Source organism: Fragaria vesca, linkage group LG6 (genome assembly GCF_000184155.1).
Source record: "Fragaria vesca subsp. vesca linkage group LG6, FraVesHawaii_1.0, whole genome shotgun sequence".
Taxonomy (NCBI): Eukaryota; Viridiplantae; Streptophyta; class Magnoliopsida; order Rosales; family Rosaceae; genus Fragaria; species Fragaria vesca.
In genome coordinates, this window is record NC_020496.1 from 11,837,232 (window position 1) to 11,854,180 (window position 16,949).

The 16,949-nt window shown below is 38.6% G+C and overlaps 2 protein-coding genes across 2 annotated transcripts; one reads left to right on the plus strand and one right to left on the minus strand.

Moving 5' to 3' along the window:
• Positions 1–2,683: 2,683 nt before the first annotated feature.
• LOC101300839 lies at positions 2,684–5,823 on the plus strand. The gene is made up of 7 exons (XM_004305263.1): positions 2,684–2,842; positions 3,320–3,435; positions 3,530–3,648; positions 3,740–3,902; positions 4,004–4,209; positions 4,322–4,643; positions 4,737–5,823. The coding sequence occupies exons 1-7, from the start codon at positions 2,684–2,686 to the stop codon at positions 5,821–5,823; spliced, it is 2,172 nt and encodes a 723-aa protein (XP_004305311.1).
• A 943-nt stretch (positions 5,824–6,766) lies between these two features.
• On the minus strand, positions 6,767–9,449 carry LOC101301125 (pentatricopeptide repeat-containing protein At1g15510, chloroplastic-like). Its single transcript, XM_004305264.1, has one exon. It carries the CDS (start codon positions 9,447–9,449, stop codon positions 6,816–6,818), a length of 2,634 nt encoding a protein of 877 aa, XP_004305312.1. The 3' UTR covers positions 6,767–6,815.
• Positions 9,450–16,949: the final 7,500 nt, after the last annotated feature.

The following is a 16,949-nucleotide window of genomic DNA, read 5'->3' on the forward strand; positions in this document are numbered from 1 at the left end:
ATGTCTTAGTTGTTTAGTTTGTTTGTTAGTTGAAAACCCCAAAAACATTATGACACATTCTCTACCATTTCTTTGTAAATCCATTGTGTGAGCCTCTTTGTACATATATGCATAAGTGATTGATGACTTAGACCATAGGATTGCTAGCTAGCTTGTGATCCCCGTGGTACGATAACTTCGGGTCTAAATATTTCTCACTTCTTTGATGACCGTGCTCTTATTGCGCGTAAGTTGCAATTAGCATCAAATCAACAGGACAACGCCGTATAGAGCGGAGGAGAAATGCCATGGCTTCCTCCAATGGTAGAGGTTCAATGGGAGTGTGTGAGAGAAACTTTTATGTACCTTCTTTTCTGTTTTGCCAATAAGAGAAGCTTTCGTAAACAACAACCCCTGTCCTTGAACCTGATTAGTTACCCTGTCTCCAAATTTGACCAAAGTCCTAACAAGAAAAATTCAGCTTCTAATAATTAGAGGGGACATATGTATATCTACTATATATATAGTCGAATTCCAATAACCACTCCGCACATTATTGTCCCACATCGGAAAAAAAAACCACATTTTGTCCTCCTCATTTTGTAGCCTAACAACAAAAGTGAGAGATCTCAAACCCACAACTTATAATATGCTATGATATGTTTGGGTTCTGTAAATTTCATCTTAAATGTAACCCGTAACCAAAGATAGAGCTCTGAAGAGACTAAATTTCATCTTATGGGGTGTCACTTATGGGGTGTCACTGCTATAAATTTCATTTTATGAGATGTCACTGCTGGCACATATCAAACTATTATCTATTATAATTAATTTTGTTTTTGTTTTTAATGGAGGAACGTCAGTTCATTCATATAATAAACGTGTTATATAGAGAACACTCATCAAAAGCGCTACAACAAAATTGACCTACCATAAGGAGCTGAATTGGTCTAAAACCAAAATCTAACAATACATAGGTAACCATGCAACTTTAAAGACTAATATTACCACTTTGAGAACTCATTTTACAATTTTTTAGGATAAAATGGATATATGAGATGCGTTAACACACTATAGCCTTATCCATTAAAAAAGAAAATATATGTTGTTTTTGAAAAATTCAAAATAACACCTACTTTAAAAGGAATTGAAGTTAGAAACTTAAACAATCTATTTCTTCATTTTCTGCCACATAGAAATTCATAATTCCCAAATTTAAAATGCCAGACGAGGTAATTCATGTATAGAAAATAGTTAAGCCGCTCGGATTTTCTCCAAAGCGTTCAAGTAAGGCGCAATCAAGGCGAAGCAGGCGTGTCCAAGGTAGTCTTGGACTAGGCTCGACTAGATGAAGCCGACGCTTCCGAAAAAAAAATCCAATAAAAACTAAAACTCGTGCATGCCCTTGCGCCTCGTTGTGATTTGATTCCCGATGATGCCTCGATGTTGTCCACAATCGGAGCCATGATTAACTTGGGCTGGGCGAAGCAGAGGACGTTGTCATCGTCAAGGTCTTCGGAAATGTCCGATGGTTGAGCAGTGAGGCCATTTGAGATTTGGGTTTGAGGGCGAAGTTTTGCGAGAGGATTGGGAAGTTCAAATTCCATGAGAGGACGTTTCTAGAATTGCTCCTCTACTATGTGTTGCAGAATTGAAGCAGACGAGATCATTTACCAGATCTGGGTTTGTTTGGTTTCTTTTTCGTTTTCTGGGAATGAAGAGGCAAGAAAGGGATAGATGTACAGTAAAAAAAAGAATGAGATTGATGATTATTGTTGCAAGTTGCAACACACGTGGACAATAGCAGGTTTATTGAATAATGAAACCAATGTTCGAATTTGACTACATTTGGTCAATTAAGGAACCTTCTCACCGCACTGCCCTTTTCATAATCTCAAATACTAATATTTATATTAAACTATTGTTTTTTTATGTATCTCTATTTAATTAGCTAATTTGGCTTTATAAAACAGTTTTTGGTTGTTTGAAAAACTTAAATTACATTTATTAATATTTTACTAGTTTTAAATATTATATTTATTATTAAATGCAAAAAAAAAAAATCGCTTAATTCCCGTCTAGTCCCCACCTAGACTGTCAAGGTGCTAGGCTATGGGTCGCTAGCGCCTACGCCTAGCACCTTTTAGAACCTTGAGAAAATATGAATTCCTCATTTTCTCCTTCATCCAAACCCAACCTTAAAGTTTGCTGTAAATAAAGAATTTTGTTTTCTCTATGCTCACTATCCCTATTTTAGAAAGAGTTATAGGAATCAGTGTCACACCTCCTGTTGAATCAAAACACAATACAAATAATCAAATATGTAGATAAAACGTAGACAATACAAAAAAAATCAGACCAAAAATCTAAATCATAATTCAAAATGGCTTAAAGAATCTGAGAATTATTACAAACAAATAGGTCCAAAATAAAATAAAGAGTAGAATCCAACATGAGTTGGAGTAGGCAAGACCTTTGTCACAACATTTAATCATATCATAAGTTATCCGTGGACCTTGCCCAGCATATAGCCGTTGCACCTCTACCGTTACCTCACCACGTGGTATCTCATTTTTGAATTTCTCCCTTCTTTTTTTCATTTTCTTAAAACCCAAATTTGACCGTTAAACCTGCGTCCATTAGTCCATTACTCAACTGAAACAAAACGCTCTGTTTCTCTTTTCTCTTCTTCCAGTTGAAGACCATGGCTTCCGATTACGCATTCACACAAGAGGAATTGAACATCGACGACGGCGTTGGGTACCCAAATGCCTACGCTAAGCTCTGCCGCGACCGCCGCGCTGGGTTGTATAGTCATGGTCCTCCATTCACTTTCATGCCTTACTGTCTGCAGCAACAAGAGGTATGAGAATGTACCCTTTTTTGAGTTTCTGCTTGCTTAGCCAGAAATTGAATGAGATTGAAGAAGATGAATCATAAGTGGGGTTTGTCTCAGGAAACTTTTATTCAGAGAATTTAAAATTGGGTGTTGATTTGGGTTTCTTTTCGAGCTTTCTGTTTGATTAACTATAAGTCATAGAAATATAGGAAGAGAAGGGCGAATTCGGTTTCGAAGTGTCTGCAGATTTTGTGTTTGTGTTAAATATATGATTTGTGTCCTGATAATTGATTGTGGGAAATAGTATGATTCTGGGTAGTTCTACCAATTTGTTTTGAAATTATAGTCTCAACCTGAAAATTTATAAGATTGGCTTCAAAGTTGGTTACTGAAACTGAACTATGGATTTGCATTACCTGGTTTGAGATTTCGTATTTGATTTATTGGGTTGTCTTTAGTTTATGAGGATGCTGGTTTTTTCTGATGTAATTTGGTTTCCAGGATTTGAGAGCAAGAGAATTAGAAAAGATGTTTCCCATTGTCGACCCCAAGGCAAAACCTACTGCCAGGCCCAAGATTTTTGTTAGTCTTCTGTGGAAGCAACTCAACCACCTTGGGTATCACTCTTATACTTTTGTACAGAAACCTTCATAATAAACATGTTTTGGGACTTGCCGATAAATTAACTACAATTTCCACTTTGAATTTCAGGAATGCTGGGTTTGATCCTGCAGTGATTCGAGTAGACCCGTATGGCAATGTTCTGTATTACCATGCTGATTCTGCTTCTCCTCTTGCTTGGGATATAGATCATTGGTTTCCTTGCTCAAGTATATTATTCATCACTCGCTTGTGAAGTTGTGATTCATTACTCTCTATTTCTCTCTCATAAATAACGTATGTTTTTCGCTGAAACTTTAGGGGGAGGATTGACTGTGCCAAGCAATTTGAGGATACTACAGTGGCAAGCTTGCAACAGAAAGCATAACAAGCTAGAGTTTCTCATTCCATGGTGGGATTTACAGTTGGGCATATCTGTGAACCAGTTCTTATCCATATTTGCTTCTTCCAACTCAGATTTCAGGTAAGAGTAAGACTACTTCATATTTCTACTTGCACATGTTTTCCAATATAAAAACATCTATTGCTGCTAACTTAGTTTGTTGGCTTCTATGACTTCTGCAGGCACAGGGCATTCTCATTTTTGTTCGCGGAAGGTGAAAATGAGGAACTCAATTCGTTACAGACTGTAGATTCACATTGTTTTCCACAACATTTTGAAGAATCAAAACAGAATGTGGGCTTAGCTCCGGCTGCCATTGTTGTATCTCGAAGGGAGTCATATGGCTCTTCATCTGCTTTGAAATCCCTGGACTACAACAAGCAGATACGGCCCTACTATCCAGCAATTGGTTAGTGGAACTGCTCAGTTATTTTTAGTGTATTTCTATAGTAAACAAATATCATAACCTTGTGTTTTTTTCCCTTTTTCTATTTTGTTAGCTGCAAGAAAAGTGAAGCCTAGTAATTCAAAAGAAAATGAGGACCCAAACTTTGTTACAAACCCCTACCAGGCCATTGTCATGGCTAGAGATTCGCTAAAACAAAGAGAAGAAGCTGCAAAGATGCAGGCGGAGATACAAAGCTTGGATGATGAAGTGAACGAACTGCAGCAAAAAAATGAAGACGAAAAAGTGACCATTCAAAACTTGGAACAGACATTGATAAAGCGTCGGAGAAGGGCAGAGAAGTGTAGGCGGCTAGCAGAGGCACAGTTATCATATAAGTCTACACTTGAAAAGATGATTCGCGATGCTATGCACCAGTAAGACTGAAAAAGAACGATATCTATGTAGAAGACTTGTCATTTGTTACTTCTGCTAGAGTTTTGACAATTTGATTCTGTTGTTTCTTTCAGGTCTATCCTTTACAAAGAACAGCTGAGATTGAACCAGGCTGCAAGTAATGCACTCATGGCAAGACTTGAGGCACAAAAGGCCATGTGTGATGCCTCAGAGAACCAACTTCACAAGAAGTACAAGGAGAGAGATGAGATTGAGAAACAGATAATGCCTGAATGGGAGCAAGCAAGGAAGAGATCAAGAATGGATGATATCTTAGCCAATGAGAGTGATAGTAGGCCAGTTCTATATCTACCAGGAATTAAGCCAAAGACACTTGAACACAAGGAACTTCGAGAGTTTCTGGAGGAAGAACAGAAGGCATATAATGCTGGTTTATCACAGAATGCAGATGAAAGGCAAGTAGAACAAGCTGAAGAGCTTAAAAGACCGACAAGGGGGTTGTCCATTGACAACCTTGGGGAGCATGGCAGGTTCATTGTTGAACTAGAGGATGAGAACTCATTAGAGCACAAAATGAGATCACTGGAAATAGAAGGAAAGAAGCACAAGTTTCAAGTTCCTGTTGTTCGAGAACCAGAAATTGAGGAAGATGAAGAAAGCAGAAAAGAGCGTGGGAAGGGGAATGTAGAGAAGTGGCTTCAAATTCTGTTGGAGAATTCTCCAGAAGAGGAGTTGGATTCTCAGAATGAAAATGAAACAAACAGGACTAGTGATATAATCAAAAAACTAAATCTGACGTACCCACAAAAGGAGGCGAAGAATCCGAAGTCTCCAGAAGTTGATTCCAAAGTTGCACTGGTCAATGAGAAAAATAAGCAGTTAATTGTCCAAGAGAAATATGACAGTGCACAAGAATTGGGTTCTCCTGTTCAGGGAGTTGTTAATAGCAGGAAGAGCTTTGAAGGCAGGGAAAGAAGGGATAAAAGTAATGGGAAGGAAAAAACAATCGCCAGGTCTGAGAGTGCAAGAGTCTTTCGACGAATCCCATCTTCTCCATCAATAATCTTGGGAATGAAGAAGGGTGTTGACTGCATGAGAAAGAAGCCCATTGTAAGTAGTGATGATGAAGAGAACTATGCTATGGGAAACAATAGCTTCATGAAATCCATGAAGACCATCAAGAAGGCGGTGAAAATGTGAGCGAAGTTCAGTTCCATTTCTCCATCGTTTGAACTGTGTATTCTTCTTTTTGTCCATTTTTATTCCATTATCATTCTTTTATAGGTATATTTTATTATTTTTCATTGATTTAAGGAGAGCAAGCATAGGCGTCAATGAGTGAGAATAAGTGTTAGGTGTTGGCCTTAGGTAAGAATAAGAGTGTTGGGTTCTGTTGTTGTGTTGGCTTGTGTATAAGATCGGTTGTGTGAGACTTTATAGCAGCTTGTTGTCTTACTAGATAAAATCAAGTTCCTTTTCATTCTCTCTGCTGCAATTCATGCGCTCTATTTTACTGAAATAAGGATCTTGGTTGCCAAATATAAAGACTAGTCTAAAATTATCACTACTAGAAGAAAATGAAGAAACGAATATAAAAAGAGTTGGAAGAATACCGGATACAGGGACATTAGACATTGCCAGGAGCTGGAACGGATCTGTTATCTCATAACTAGTTCCTGGCAGTTCACTGCATCAGGGAACAGATTCTATGATGCTGGTGGTAATATATCTACCAGTTTTGGTTACTGTGAGACTTGTGTATAAGCATCAACATCAACAAGACATTTCAGCACGGTACCACATTTTTTTATTAAATAATCACCCCCTTTCTAGTTTCCAGGGAAATTATGTATATCAGAAGTAGAGATCAAAACTACACTATACTAACAACTGTTGTGAGACAACGATTCCCTAAGGTAATGACAAAATTTCCTTTGAAGAGCCCACTATCCAATCATCTTTTCTACTGCACTATAATAATGGCCCAGAAAAGCCTCCAGATTTCTGGGAAACTGATATCTCAGCTGAACACCATCTTTTTTATCCCAATTTCCATGCGTCTCTCATCTTTGCTTAGCACTTTGGACTTTGAAAGCAAGAGGTTCTCAATGTTGCAGATCCTACACTGCTAGCTGTTGAGTATAACCTGGAGGTGTTCATGCCTGAATTCTACTCGACATTTGTATAGCTTCTCAATTATCTGGCTTTCCCCAATAACCTTCATCCGCACAGGTACAGAAGCCATCCTTAAAATGGTGGAACTTTTCAGTATCCCTTACACAAATCTCCCGGCGCACAACCTTAGAGATAAACTTGACAGTACTGTGACAGCTTTGGCACATATAAAGATTCTTTGTCACCCATATAGGGGTCCCCGGGGCTGTATTGATGAGGCCAAATGCAACTGCTAGTCTCTCACTGTGTCCACAAAAGATCTCAGCTTTTGAAGCTTCAACTTCATCGTTAAGCCTACTTTCTGGCTCTGTCAAAGCCGCCGATCTCATTTTCTCATAAAATCCCTCCAAAACTGCATTGAGGTCCTCTATTTGAGGGTGGAAGTTATCACCACTTAGGAAAGCATGAACTTTTCCCTTCACCTCAACCCAACTGCAACCAGGATCTACAGCTAGCCCCCTCTCCCTCATCATGTTTCGTACCCTTGCAACTTCTTCCCACATACCACTGTCAGCATAGAGATTACAGATAAGTATGTAATAACCTACACTGTGTGCATCAAATTCAAATATTTTCTGGGCTGCAAGTTCACCAAGTTCAACCTGCCTGTGGATCACGCAGGCATTTAACAGGGCTCCCCAGATAGCTGCATCTGGATTTATAGGCATCTTCTGTATGAACTCATGAGCATCAGCCAATTTCCCAGCTCGGCCAAGTAGATCAACAATGCATGCATAATGTTTCAGATTAGGTACAATGCCATAATTCAGCTTCATGCTTATGAAATACTCCAAACCTTCACTCACCATACAAGACCTACTACAAGCACATAGTAGTGCCATAAATGTGATCTCATCTGGGTCTACCCTTGACTCAGCCATTGTGTGGAATAGTTCGATGGCGTTCCTTCCTTTCCCCCTCTGGGCATATCCAGTTAGTATGATATTCCATGCTGTGACATCGTTCTTGTTATGGTTGAACTGGTTCCACGCGGATCCCATCCTTCCACACCTTACATACATGTCTAGAACTGCATTGGGTAAAAAACCATCAAATGCTACACCAGTCCTTAATGCATGAGCATGAATCTCCTTTCCACACATCAGAGCTCCTATTCTAGCACAAGCAGATAGGACAGAAACTAAGGTTATAGAATTTGGTTTTAACCCGAGCTTCATTTGCCGAAAGAAAATCAAAGCCTCAAAGCACCGATTGTTTGTCCGAAGACCGAGTATGATTGAAGTCCAAGATATCACATTCTTTGCTGGGATCTGGTGGAACACTTCAAGTGCTTTGTCAATGCATTTACACTTGGAATACATATCAATGAGAGTATTAGCAACTATCACATATGATATAAGGCCGGTCCTGTCAGCAAGCTCATGAAGCTTAATACCCAAATCTAAATTCCCTAAACAAGTACAAGCAGATATAACAGTAGCTATAGTTATTTCATCTGGCATAATACCTTCCTGCTCCATCACTTTGTAGGTTTCCACAGCCTTCTCAGGCAATGCGTTATTCACATAACCAGAAATCATGGATGTCCATAACACCACATCTTTATCTTCCATCCTACAAAAGACTTTCTCCGCTTCCCCCAAATACCCAACAACCGAATACATCTGAATCAAAGAACTACACACCGAAACATCCTCCACCATTTCTGTTTTCATAACATAGCCATGGATTTCCCTCCCTAACTTGCCATCACCAAGAACCTCACAAGCAGATAGCAAGCTAGTCACGGTCATCAAATCCGGATCAACTGAAAACTCCCTCATCTTAAGAAACAATCTCAACCCTTCCAAACACTCTCCATTCTCAAAATACCCTGAAATCATCGCGTTCCACGAAATCCTATCTCTCCTAGGCATTCTATCAAACAACACCCGCGCACTACCAACCGCCCCACATTTCACATACATTGTAATCAAAGCATTCACAATATCGACATCCGACTCAAACCCAAATCTAATCACATGAACATGAACCTCCCTCCCTCTCGCCAAGTCCGGCACTCCCCCACAAGTCCTTAGAACACAAGGAAATGTATACACATCAGGCACAATCCCAACCCACAACATCCTATGATACAAACTCAACGCCTCATCGAAAAACCCCGCTTTCGCATACCCACCAACCAACACATTCCAAGAAAACACATCCCTCTCACCCATTCTCCCAAACACATACCAAGCATCAACCAAGTTCCCAAACCTCACAAACATGCTCAACAGCGCATTCCCAAGCCTAACGCTCAAAAGGGTCATCGAATTCGATATATACCTGTACACACGAGCACCATCCTCGTGCGTTCTCTTCCACTCGCAGAGCCTAACCAGAGCAACATAAGCGTCTTCATCCACTTTGACTTGAAGCTCCTGCATGGAGTCCAAGAGCTTGAGAGCTTTCTCGAGGTTCCCATGGCGGCAGAGCTCGTTTAAGTCGGAGTTGGGGTTCTGAGAGGTGGTGGTGGCGACGGAGGAGGTGCTGCAGACAGTGATTTCCTGGATTTTTCTGGAAGAAATATGGGGGGTTTGGAGGTTGGTGGAGAAGCTGAGGGTTTGGAGGTTGTGGGTTTTGGGGAAGTGAGGGTTTGGAACGTTTTGGGGGTGAGGGAATTGAGAGGCGTTAGCTGAAACCGCCATTAGAGCATTGTAGAGGAAGAGTGGGGGTTTTGTTGGAGGTTTAACGGTTAATGGATAAAATGTGATTTCTTTAAATTTTTATGGACACGAAATATTATGATATTTTGTTGTCTGATTAACGACTATGTCAAACTGTCAAAAGAAACTGGACTACTCTTATTTTGTTTTTTTTTGGAAATGAGAAATTCATTGAAGAGGGCAAAGCCCAAAGAGCCCAAGGCCCAGAAACAAATAAAAAACACATTGAGTTCTATCAATTAGATCACCTAGCAGAAGATAGAAACAACAACAGTAAAAACAAAGAGTGACGAACTAAACCACTCCCATGACCGGCGTCGGATGACAAGGCATGCCGTCATTTCGAAGAACAGAAGCTAAAGAGGGTGGTGGCATTGAAGCCCATCGGTGAAGACCCAACCTCGACTTGGCAAGCGAAGCCACTACATGAGCAGCTTGATTCACTTCACGAGGAATCCATTCCCAGGTAATAGAACAAAACCTCTGACTTCTCCTTCTAATTTCTTCAATGATTGGGAATAACCTCCAATCCATATAGTTAGATGAAGCTTTGATGTTGTTAATGACTTCTAGAGAATCTGATCTGAGACATACCTTCGCCAATCCCAGATTCAAGGCCGATTCCACTCCAAGAAGCAATGCATTTGCTTCTGCCAATGCAGGTGATCCACACTTATTCACATTGGATACACAATCCACAAGCTCTCCGGAATTGGACCTGATAACAACTCCCATACCACAAGACCCCGATTCGATCCATGAGGCATCACAACATACATCCACAACATCCAATGGCGGGGGCTGCCATCGTTTTCGAGTACTCGCTTCGGACACCAGAGGTGGTGGTGGGTCTTTCCGGTTTGCATTCCAAAATTCCAAGGCCAGATTGAGGCTGGATTGAATCACTATCAATACCACACTCCAAGAACATATATAGACACGATTGCCAATTTTCTATCATAGGATTGACATTAGTGTCAAGTTACTATCCTATCTTTTATTTATGCCAAATTTGCTACTCTAGGTTCTTAAGATAGTTAATTTGCTATCATATGTTTATTTTAACCATTTTGCTACCCTTGCGTCAAATTTATTACTCTAGGTTTTCAATATCAACCAATTTGCTTCCCTACGTTTTCAAATTTAGTCTTGCTACCTTACATTTTCCAAAGACATGCATCAATGTTTGGACAGAGGAATTGATCAATTGATATGACGAAAGATAGCAAATTAGCTAAGTTTAAAAACATAAGGTAGCAACGCTAATTGTGGAAGTTAGGGTAGCAGATTGGTAGAAATACTAGGGTGGCCAATTGACACTTAGATGAATTCTAGGGTTGGAAATTAACAATTAAGCCAAGAACATATAATCATAGGCTTAATTATGGATGACATTATGATGAGCACTAAAGCCACCACTAGACACCGTGACAGACAGAGATGGAAACAGACTAAGAACCATGATAATAGTATAGTGAGAGACTAAAGGCCATGGGAAAAGTTCAGGTAGAGACCGATATATTAGGATCAATCTTACCAATGTTTTAGATCACGAACATACCACGTTCGTGGCTGTACAATCCGGAACGCGGAACACGGTTGAGTGAATTTGGTAACATTGGTTTTTTTTTTTTTTTGCATATTAATACAATATAACTAGAGCAACTACATGATAAATAAAATACATAATTTTGTCATTTTGAAAAGGGAATCTTGTTCAAAACTTGAGGCATAAAACCCCAAGGGAGCAAGCAGATGAGAAATTTTGATAAATGACTAATTTTCAGTCTTCAAAATGATTTTTGACCAACATTTAAAAACATTTGAAAACTAACCTTTAGGTAGGTGAAATGACATACGTCCTCATTCGATCATCAACCCTGGAATAATTGACAATTCAAAATGGTGTTCCTTTAGTTTCATGGAGATCTTGTTGTATTTCATTTGATGAATGAGGGTTGGGTCTCAAGCAACTAGTTCTGCTTAATCGTTCTTTAATTCTAAAAAGGTGTTAGGAAATATATTCGTTTATTGCTAAGAGTTGCATGTTCATCCGAAATAGATTTTATCTTTATGAACTGGTAAGACGTTCATATATTTTTTCATTAGTATGACCTGGGGTGAAGAAATTTTGGCAGTGGTTATAGAGAATGCACAATGGTTTATTGGTCAGGGTACACATATCTCATTCTAGAGAGGCAACTTTATGGGGAAACCTATTATTGGCTGTTTTGGACCTCATGCTATCGTGGACAAGCTTCATGGCTATATTGCAGACTTACTAATAATGGCTCCTAGGTCATTCCGGATCTCCTTCATATTCATTACCTTGCGTTGTATGAGTTGATTGAAAGTGTCCCTCTAGCTATGATTCCTTTGGTGGAGGATAAGGTAATTTGGTTTACTTCTACATCTGGAGCTCATAGCAAAAATTGCTTTTCAATTCCTATGCCAACCTCTTCCATCAATGAATTGGGGTAAGTGCATTTGGTCAAAATTCATCACTCCTAAAATGACTTTACTTACTTGTAAGGTGCTACGTGGAAGAGTATTGTCATATGATTTTTTACAACGAAGAGGAGTGGCTTTGGCACCAAGGTGTGGTCTGTGTTGTAAGAGTTCTAAATCTCTAGCTCATATTTTTTTAGAATGTTCTTATTCAAATCAAATTTGGTGCTGTATGTTTTCTAAATTTGATTTGGCACTATGCCTAATCTATTAATGAAGGTATGAAATTTGGGCTTAGTTACTTGTAGTCCTCAGGTGAAAGAGTTGTGGTTGGCATGGTTTACTGCTATCTAACCAAGGAATCAAATGAAGCATGAAGTTCGTGGGTTTCCAGGTGATAGAAATATGTTGTTTAATTGTTGGGCATGTTCAAGCTGCAAGTCGTATTGCTTCCGGTTACATGCGTAAGTCTCTTCTTGATCTTCAAGTCTTGACGCGTTTTGAAGCTCAATGTAAGCCGTGCCGTGCGTAGGTAGTTTTTGAGGTTAATTGGCACCTTCCTCCTTTGGGGTGGGTTAAAATAAACATTGACGGTGCTTGGAAGCAAAATTCATGTTGTTGTGGGTATGGTCGTATGGAGCCGTTTTTCAGAACTACATAGGAGAATTCATGGGTGCTTTGTCCTTTAATCTAAACATTCCTCTTTGTAACGGCAAAGGTTATGGCTGTTATAAAAGCTATTGAGTTAGCTTGGGTAAGGGACTGGAAACATATATGGCTAGAGGTAGACTCTTCTCTTGTTCTTCTTTTCCTACTATTGGCTGGGGAAATTGCTTATACTGTACGGATTTCTCATATGCAATTTCGATTTTCACATATCTTTCGTGAATGGAATCAAGTTGCAGATGCAATAGCGAATTATGGTTCGACTTCTAGTTAACTGATATAGTGAGACTAACCTCCTTCTTTCGTTCATGAGCATTTTCAGTGTTCATTTGGGTATGTCAAACTATTGTTGGAGATAGTTTGTTTTTCTTTAGCTTATTTTATATTGTTACAGATTCTTTGGTTTCTTGTCCCCCTCCTTTTGTAATTTTCTTTCTTCTTCAATAAATTTCAAAGGTTAAGTTTGGCTTCTGTCTCTCTTAGCCTTTGATTTCAACCAAAAAAAAAAAGAAGGAAAGTTAATTACAGTGGAACTCTATTGGTTCTTATCTATTGTAATCGTTAGTGTTTTGGATAAGGAGAATGAAGTGAAATTTATTTTCACCATCGATATCTCTCATGGTTAAAATTTTGATTTACTAATTATTTTTTTAGGTAAACGTATAGAAGTGACTAATTCAACGTCTCCCTACGAAAATTTATTGATAAAAAAAAAAGATATGAAGGTGGACAGGCCAAGGCCAGCCATATGAATACAGTGAGCACTATTACAATGAAATATAACAAACCAAATTACACGTTGAAGAAACCATAAAACAAGAAATAAATAAACATTTAACTAACAAATCATAACAAAGATAACCTGAACACAATGCCTTCTATAATTAATTGTCGATACTAAATCATTGTTTAACTAGTGAAGAGCTGAAGAAGAAAATCCTCCCACCAACATGCACCGACCATATTAGCCCTATAATTTTCTAAGACACCTGCATCGACAATCCCTCCCCGAAACACGTGAGACAATCCAACATTTATTTGCCTAGTAAGCTCCATGATTCCTCCATTGAATTTGTAGCATCTAGGGAATGGAGTGTGGCTTGTGGAAATAATGCACAACCAAAGCAGAGTCAGTTTTCACCCATAAATTAATCCACCCTCTTGACCAAGCAATCGTTAATGCTTCAATGATAAGAATCACTTTTGCCTCCGGATCCGGATTCTCTCCTATCCTGAAAAACTGCCTAACCTACCTAAGCTTCTCCTAAGATGACCACACGTGGACAAACTTGATCTCATGGCCACAAATTCACATAGGTTTTCAATTTCATCTTGGCGTGATTTCTGTTTAGTTTCCCCCGCTTTCTCCCTCTTATGTTCGTCTACTTTTTTTTTTCTTTGAGGAAACTCAACTCCCTCTTATATTCTTGGCCTCTCCAATGAAGTAAAAACACAGGCAACGACCACAACGTGATCTGAACCAAAAGTTGGGAATTTTAGCTTTTATTCTTCCATTTCACCTTGTCTCTTATGAGAACAATAGGTTGTCATTGGGACAAGTAAGCAGGTTGGGTTTTCTCTCTCTTGTATTGGGTGTTTGATTTTGAGTTTTCTATTTATTTGTTTTAGTCTTTTTCGTTAGGATTCTTTTCGTTTATATGGTTTGTTGTATTTGTTGTTTTCTCTGTTTTGGTTTTGCTTATTTAGTTTAGTGATTATAAATTGCATATTTTTGTAGTTAGGTACAAGGTATCAGATATGGATAAGTAAATGAGTATAGCAGACATCGATGTAGGGAATCCTGATTTGGGGTTGGATTGTAAACATAGAATAGGAATAGAATTTGATTCTGAACCAACAGCCTATGATTTCTACAAAAGATATGGAGGAGAAGAGGGGTTTAGTATTAGAAGGGAGAGTCATGGTGAGAATAGAAAAACAGGAGAACTCACTTCAAGAGTATTTGTTTGTTGTAAAAAAGGTGTTCGACAAACAGATAAAAGGGCCTTTATGACTAAAAAACCCAGAGCAGAGACAACAGGTTGTCAGGCTGAACTATGTATTAAATTGGATCGAAAGAATAATAAGTTCTTTGTTACCCATTTTGTTGAAGAGCATAATCATCCTCTTATAGCAAAAGAATGTTCATACATGCTACCTTCGCAGCGAAACATACAAGAATCTCAAGGCATTGAAATAGACTTGGTAAAGAATTATGGAATTGATGTCATGCACGTCTCTATATGAGTTGATGGGTAAGCAAGCAGGTGGAAGAGTTGTTGTTGGTTTTACAAAAGTAGATGTTAAAAACTATCTACGATCAAGGAGACAAAGAAGCTTGGAGTATAGAGAAGCTGAATATATTATCAAATATTTTGAAGATCAGACGTTGATAAACCCTAGCCTTTATTCTATCATGCTATGCAATTAGACAAAGAGGAGCAAATAACAAATATATTTTGGGCAGATGCTAAGATGATTATTGATTATGGCCAATTGGGGATGTTGTCACTTTTGATACAACATACAAAATTAATAATGTAATCGGCCTCTTGTTGTGTTTGTTGGATTCAATCATCACCGTGAGATTATTATCTTTAGTGCGGCTCTCATGTATGATGAAACAGCCGAGTCATTTATATGGTTGTTTGAGACTTTTTTGAAGGCAATGTCTGAAAAGGCTCCAAAGACAATATTTACATATCAAGATGCTGCAATGGCAAAGGCTCTTCGACAAGTTATGCCTGATGAATACCATAGACTCTGCAAATGGCATATGATGCAAAACGCCTTAAAGCATGGACATGCACTAAGCCAAAAATGAGCTTTTACGGCCCGCAATGCACACCGTAAAAGCCTTTTTACGGCGTACAAAAGTTGGCAGTAAAAGCTCGGGCCGTAAAAGACTAATATCTTTTACGGCGTGCAAAAATACGTCATAAAAAAACAATTAACACGCCGTAAAAGTAATTCCATAAATGTCATTTAGGTCATTTACAACCCTCTTTTAAGGCACACATTGCAGGCCGTAAATATGGTATGTTCAAATAAAAAAAAAATCTGCTTACTCAAATGTCATACTCAAATTACCATCAATATAACTAATGTCATTAACAAAGTAACAATTTAGAATGTATTAATATAACTCATTACATCAAGCTAGTAAGCAAATGACCAAACAGAACTTAAAGCACATTGAAGTTAATTACCTATGCTACAACAAACACTGGGGGTAGTAATGGACCACTCCACATCTCTATGGCCCCCAATTCCAAAGCTTCCAAGTGGGGAAACACTGGTGAACACTGAAAAGAAAAATTGATAACACTAATAAGTCTCCAATGTGAGCAATTCATATCATCAACACATTTTCCATGCAAGGTAAAAATGTTCTCACCTTTCAAATAAAATGAGAGGTTGTTTAATGACTTAATCTGAATAGAGTGAGAGTCAGACTCTTGGTTTTCTCGACAAAGTGAAAGCTCCCCAGCTACAATCTCTACTTCACCACATTCATTCACTTCCAAATCTTGGAGTGAAGGCCACTGTGAAACATGCTTCCCGGGATAGATGCTCTTCAACTTGGGCAGGTGTGAGAATGTCAATTCTGTTACTTTTGAGAACACAAACTTTGGCACTGTTTTCCTGCCTCACTTCCGTCTGAAAAATGTATTTCAATTTGTTACAATGGATATCAAATACACCTAGATTTGGAAAGCAGCTGAAAGTTTTCAGTTTTTTGGTTAATGCGTCATGAGTTTCTTTAAACTTTAGTCCTTCGTATTTGAATACCACTTCTAGTAACCGGCAGCACGCCACATACAAGGCCTCTAAAGAATCCAATCTTTTGGAAATACAAGGCACAAATAGATTAATTAGGCTGACGCATTTCATCACAGTGACATTTCTAAGCCGGCAAAAAGAGTCTGGAGCAAGTTGGTTTTGCCATACTGCCTTCAACTTAGGTAGCTTACTGAGCCTTAACGTCTCCAAGCTAGGAAATGATACCTGCAAGTATGCATACATGCACATTCAACTTAATTATGGCCTCAGTAACAAATCAAGACAGGTAACTTTAGCAGACATAAAACAAAGAAAAATTAGAATTATAACTTATAAGTTGTGCACCTTTTTGTCGAAAAGATAGCAAGGATTTTAGTTTAGAAAAAATGTTATCCATATTGTTCTCTTCATCGTCTTCTTGTACGGATACTATCTCCTCCATGCTTCCACAATTTCTTATCTCGAGAGTACTGAGACTTCGATCTAGACTTCTGGCCACTGAAGACGATAACAAGAACTTTATTTCATGACAGGCAACCACTTTCAAGGTTGTTAATCTGGAAAACACAACCTGTAGCACAAGTT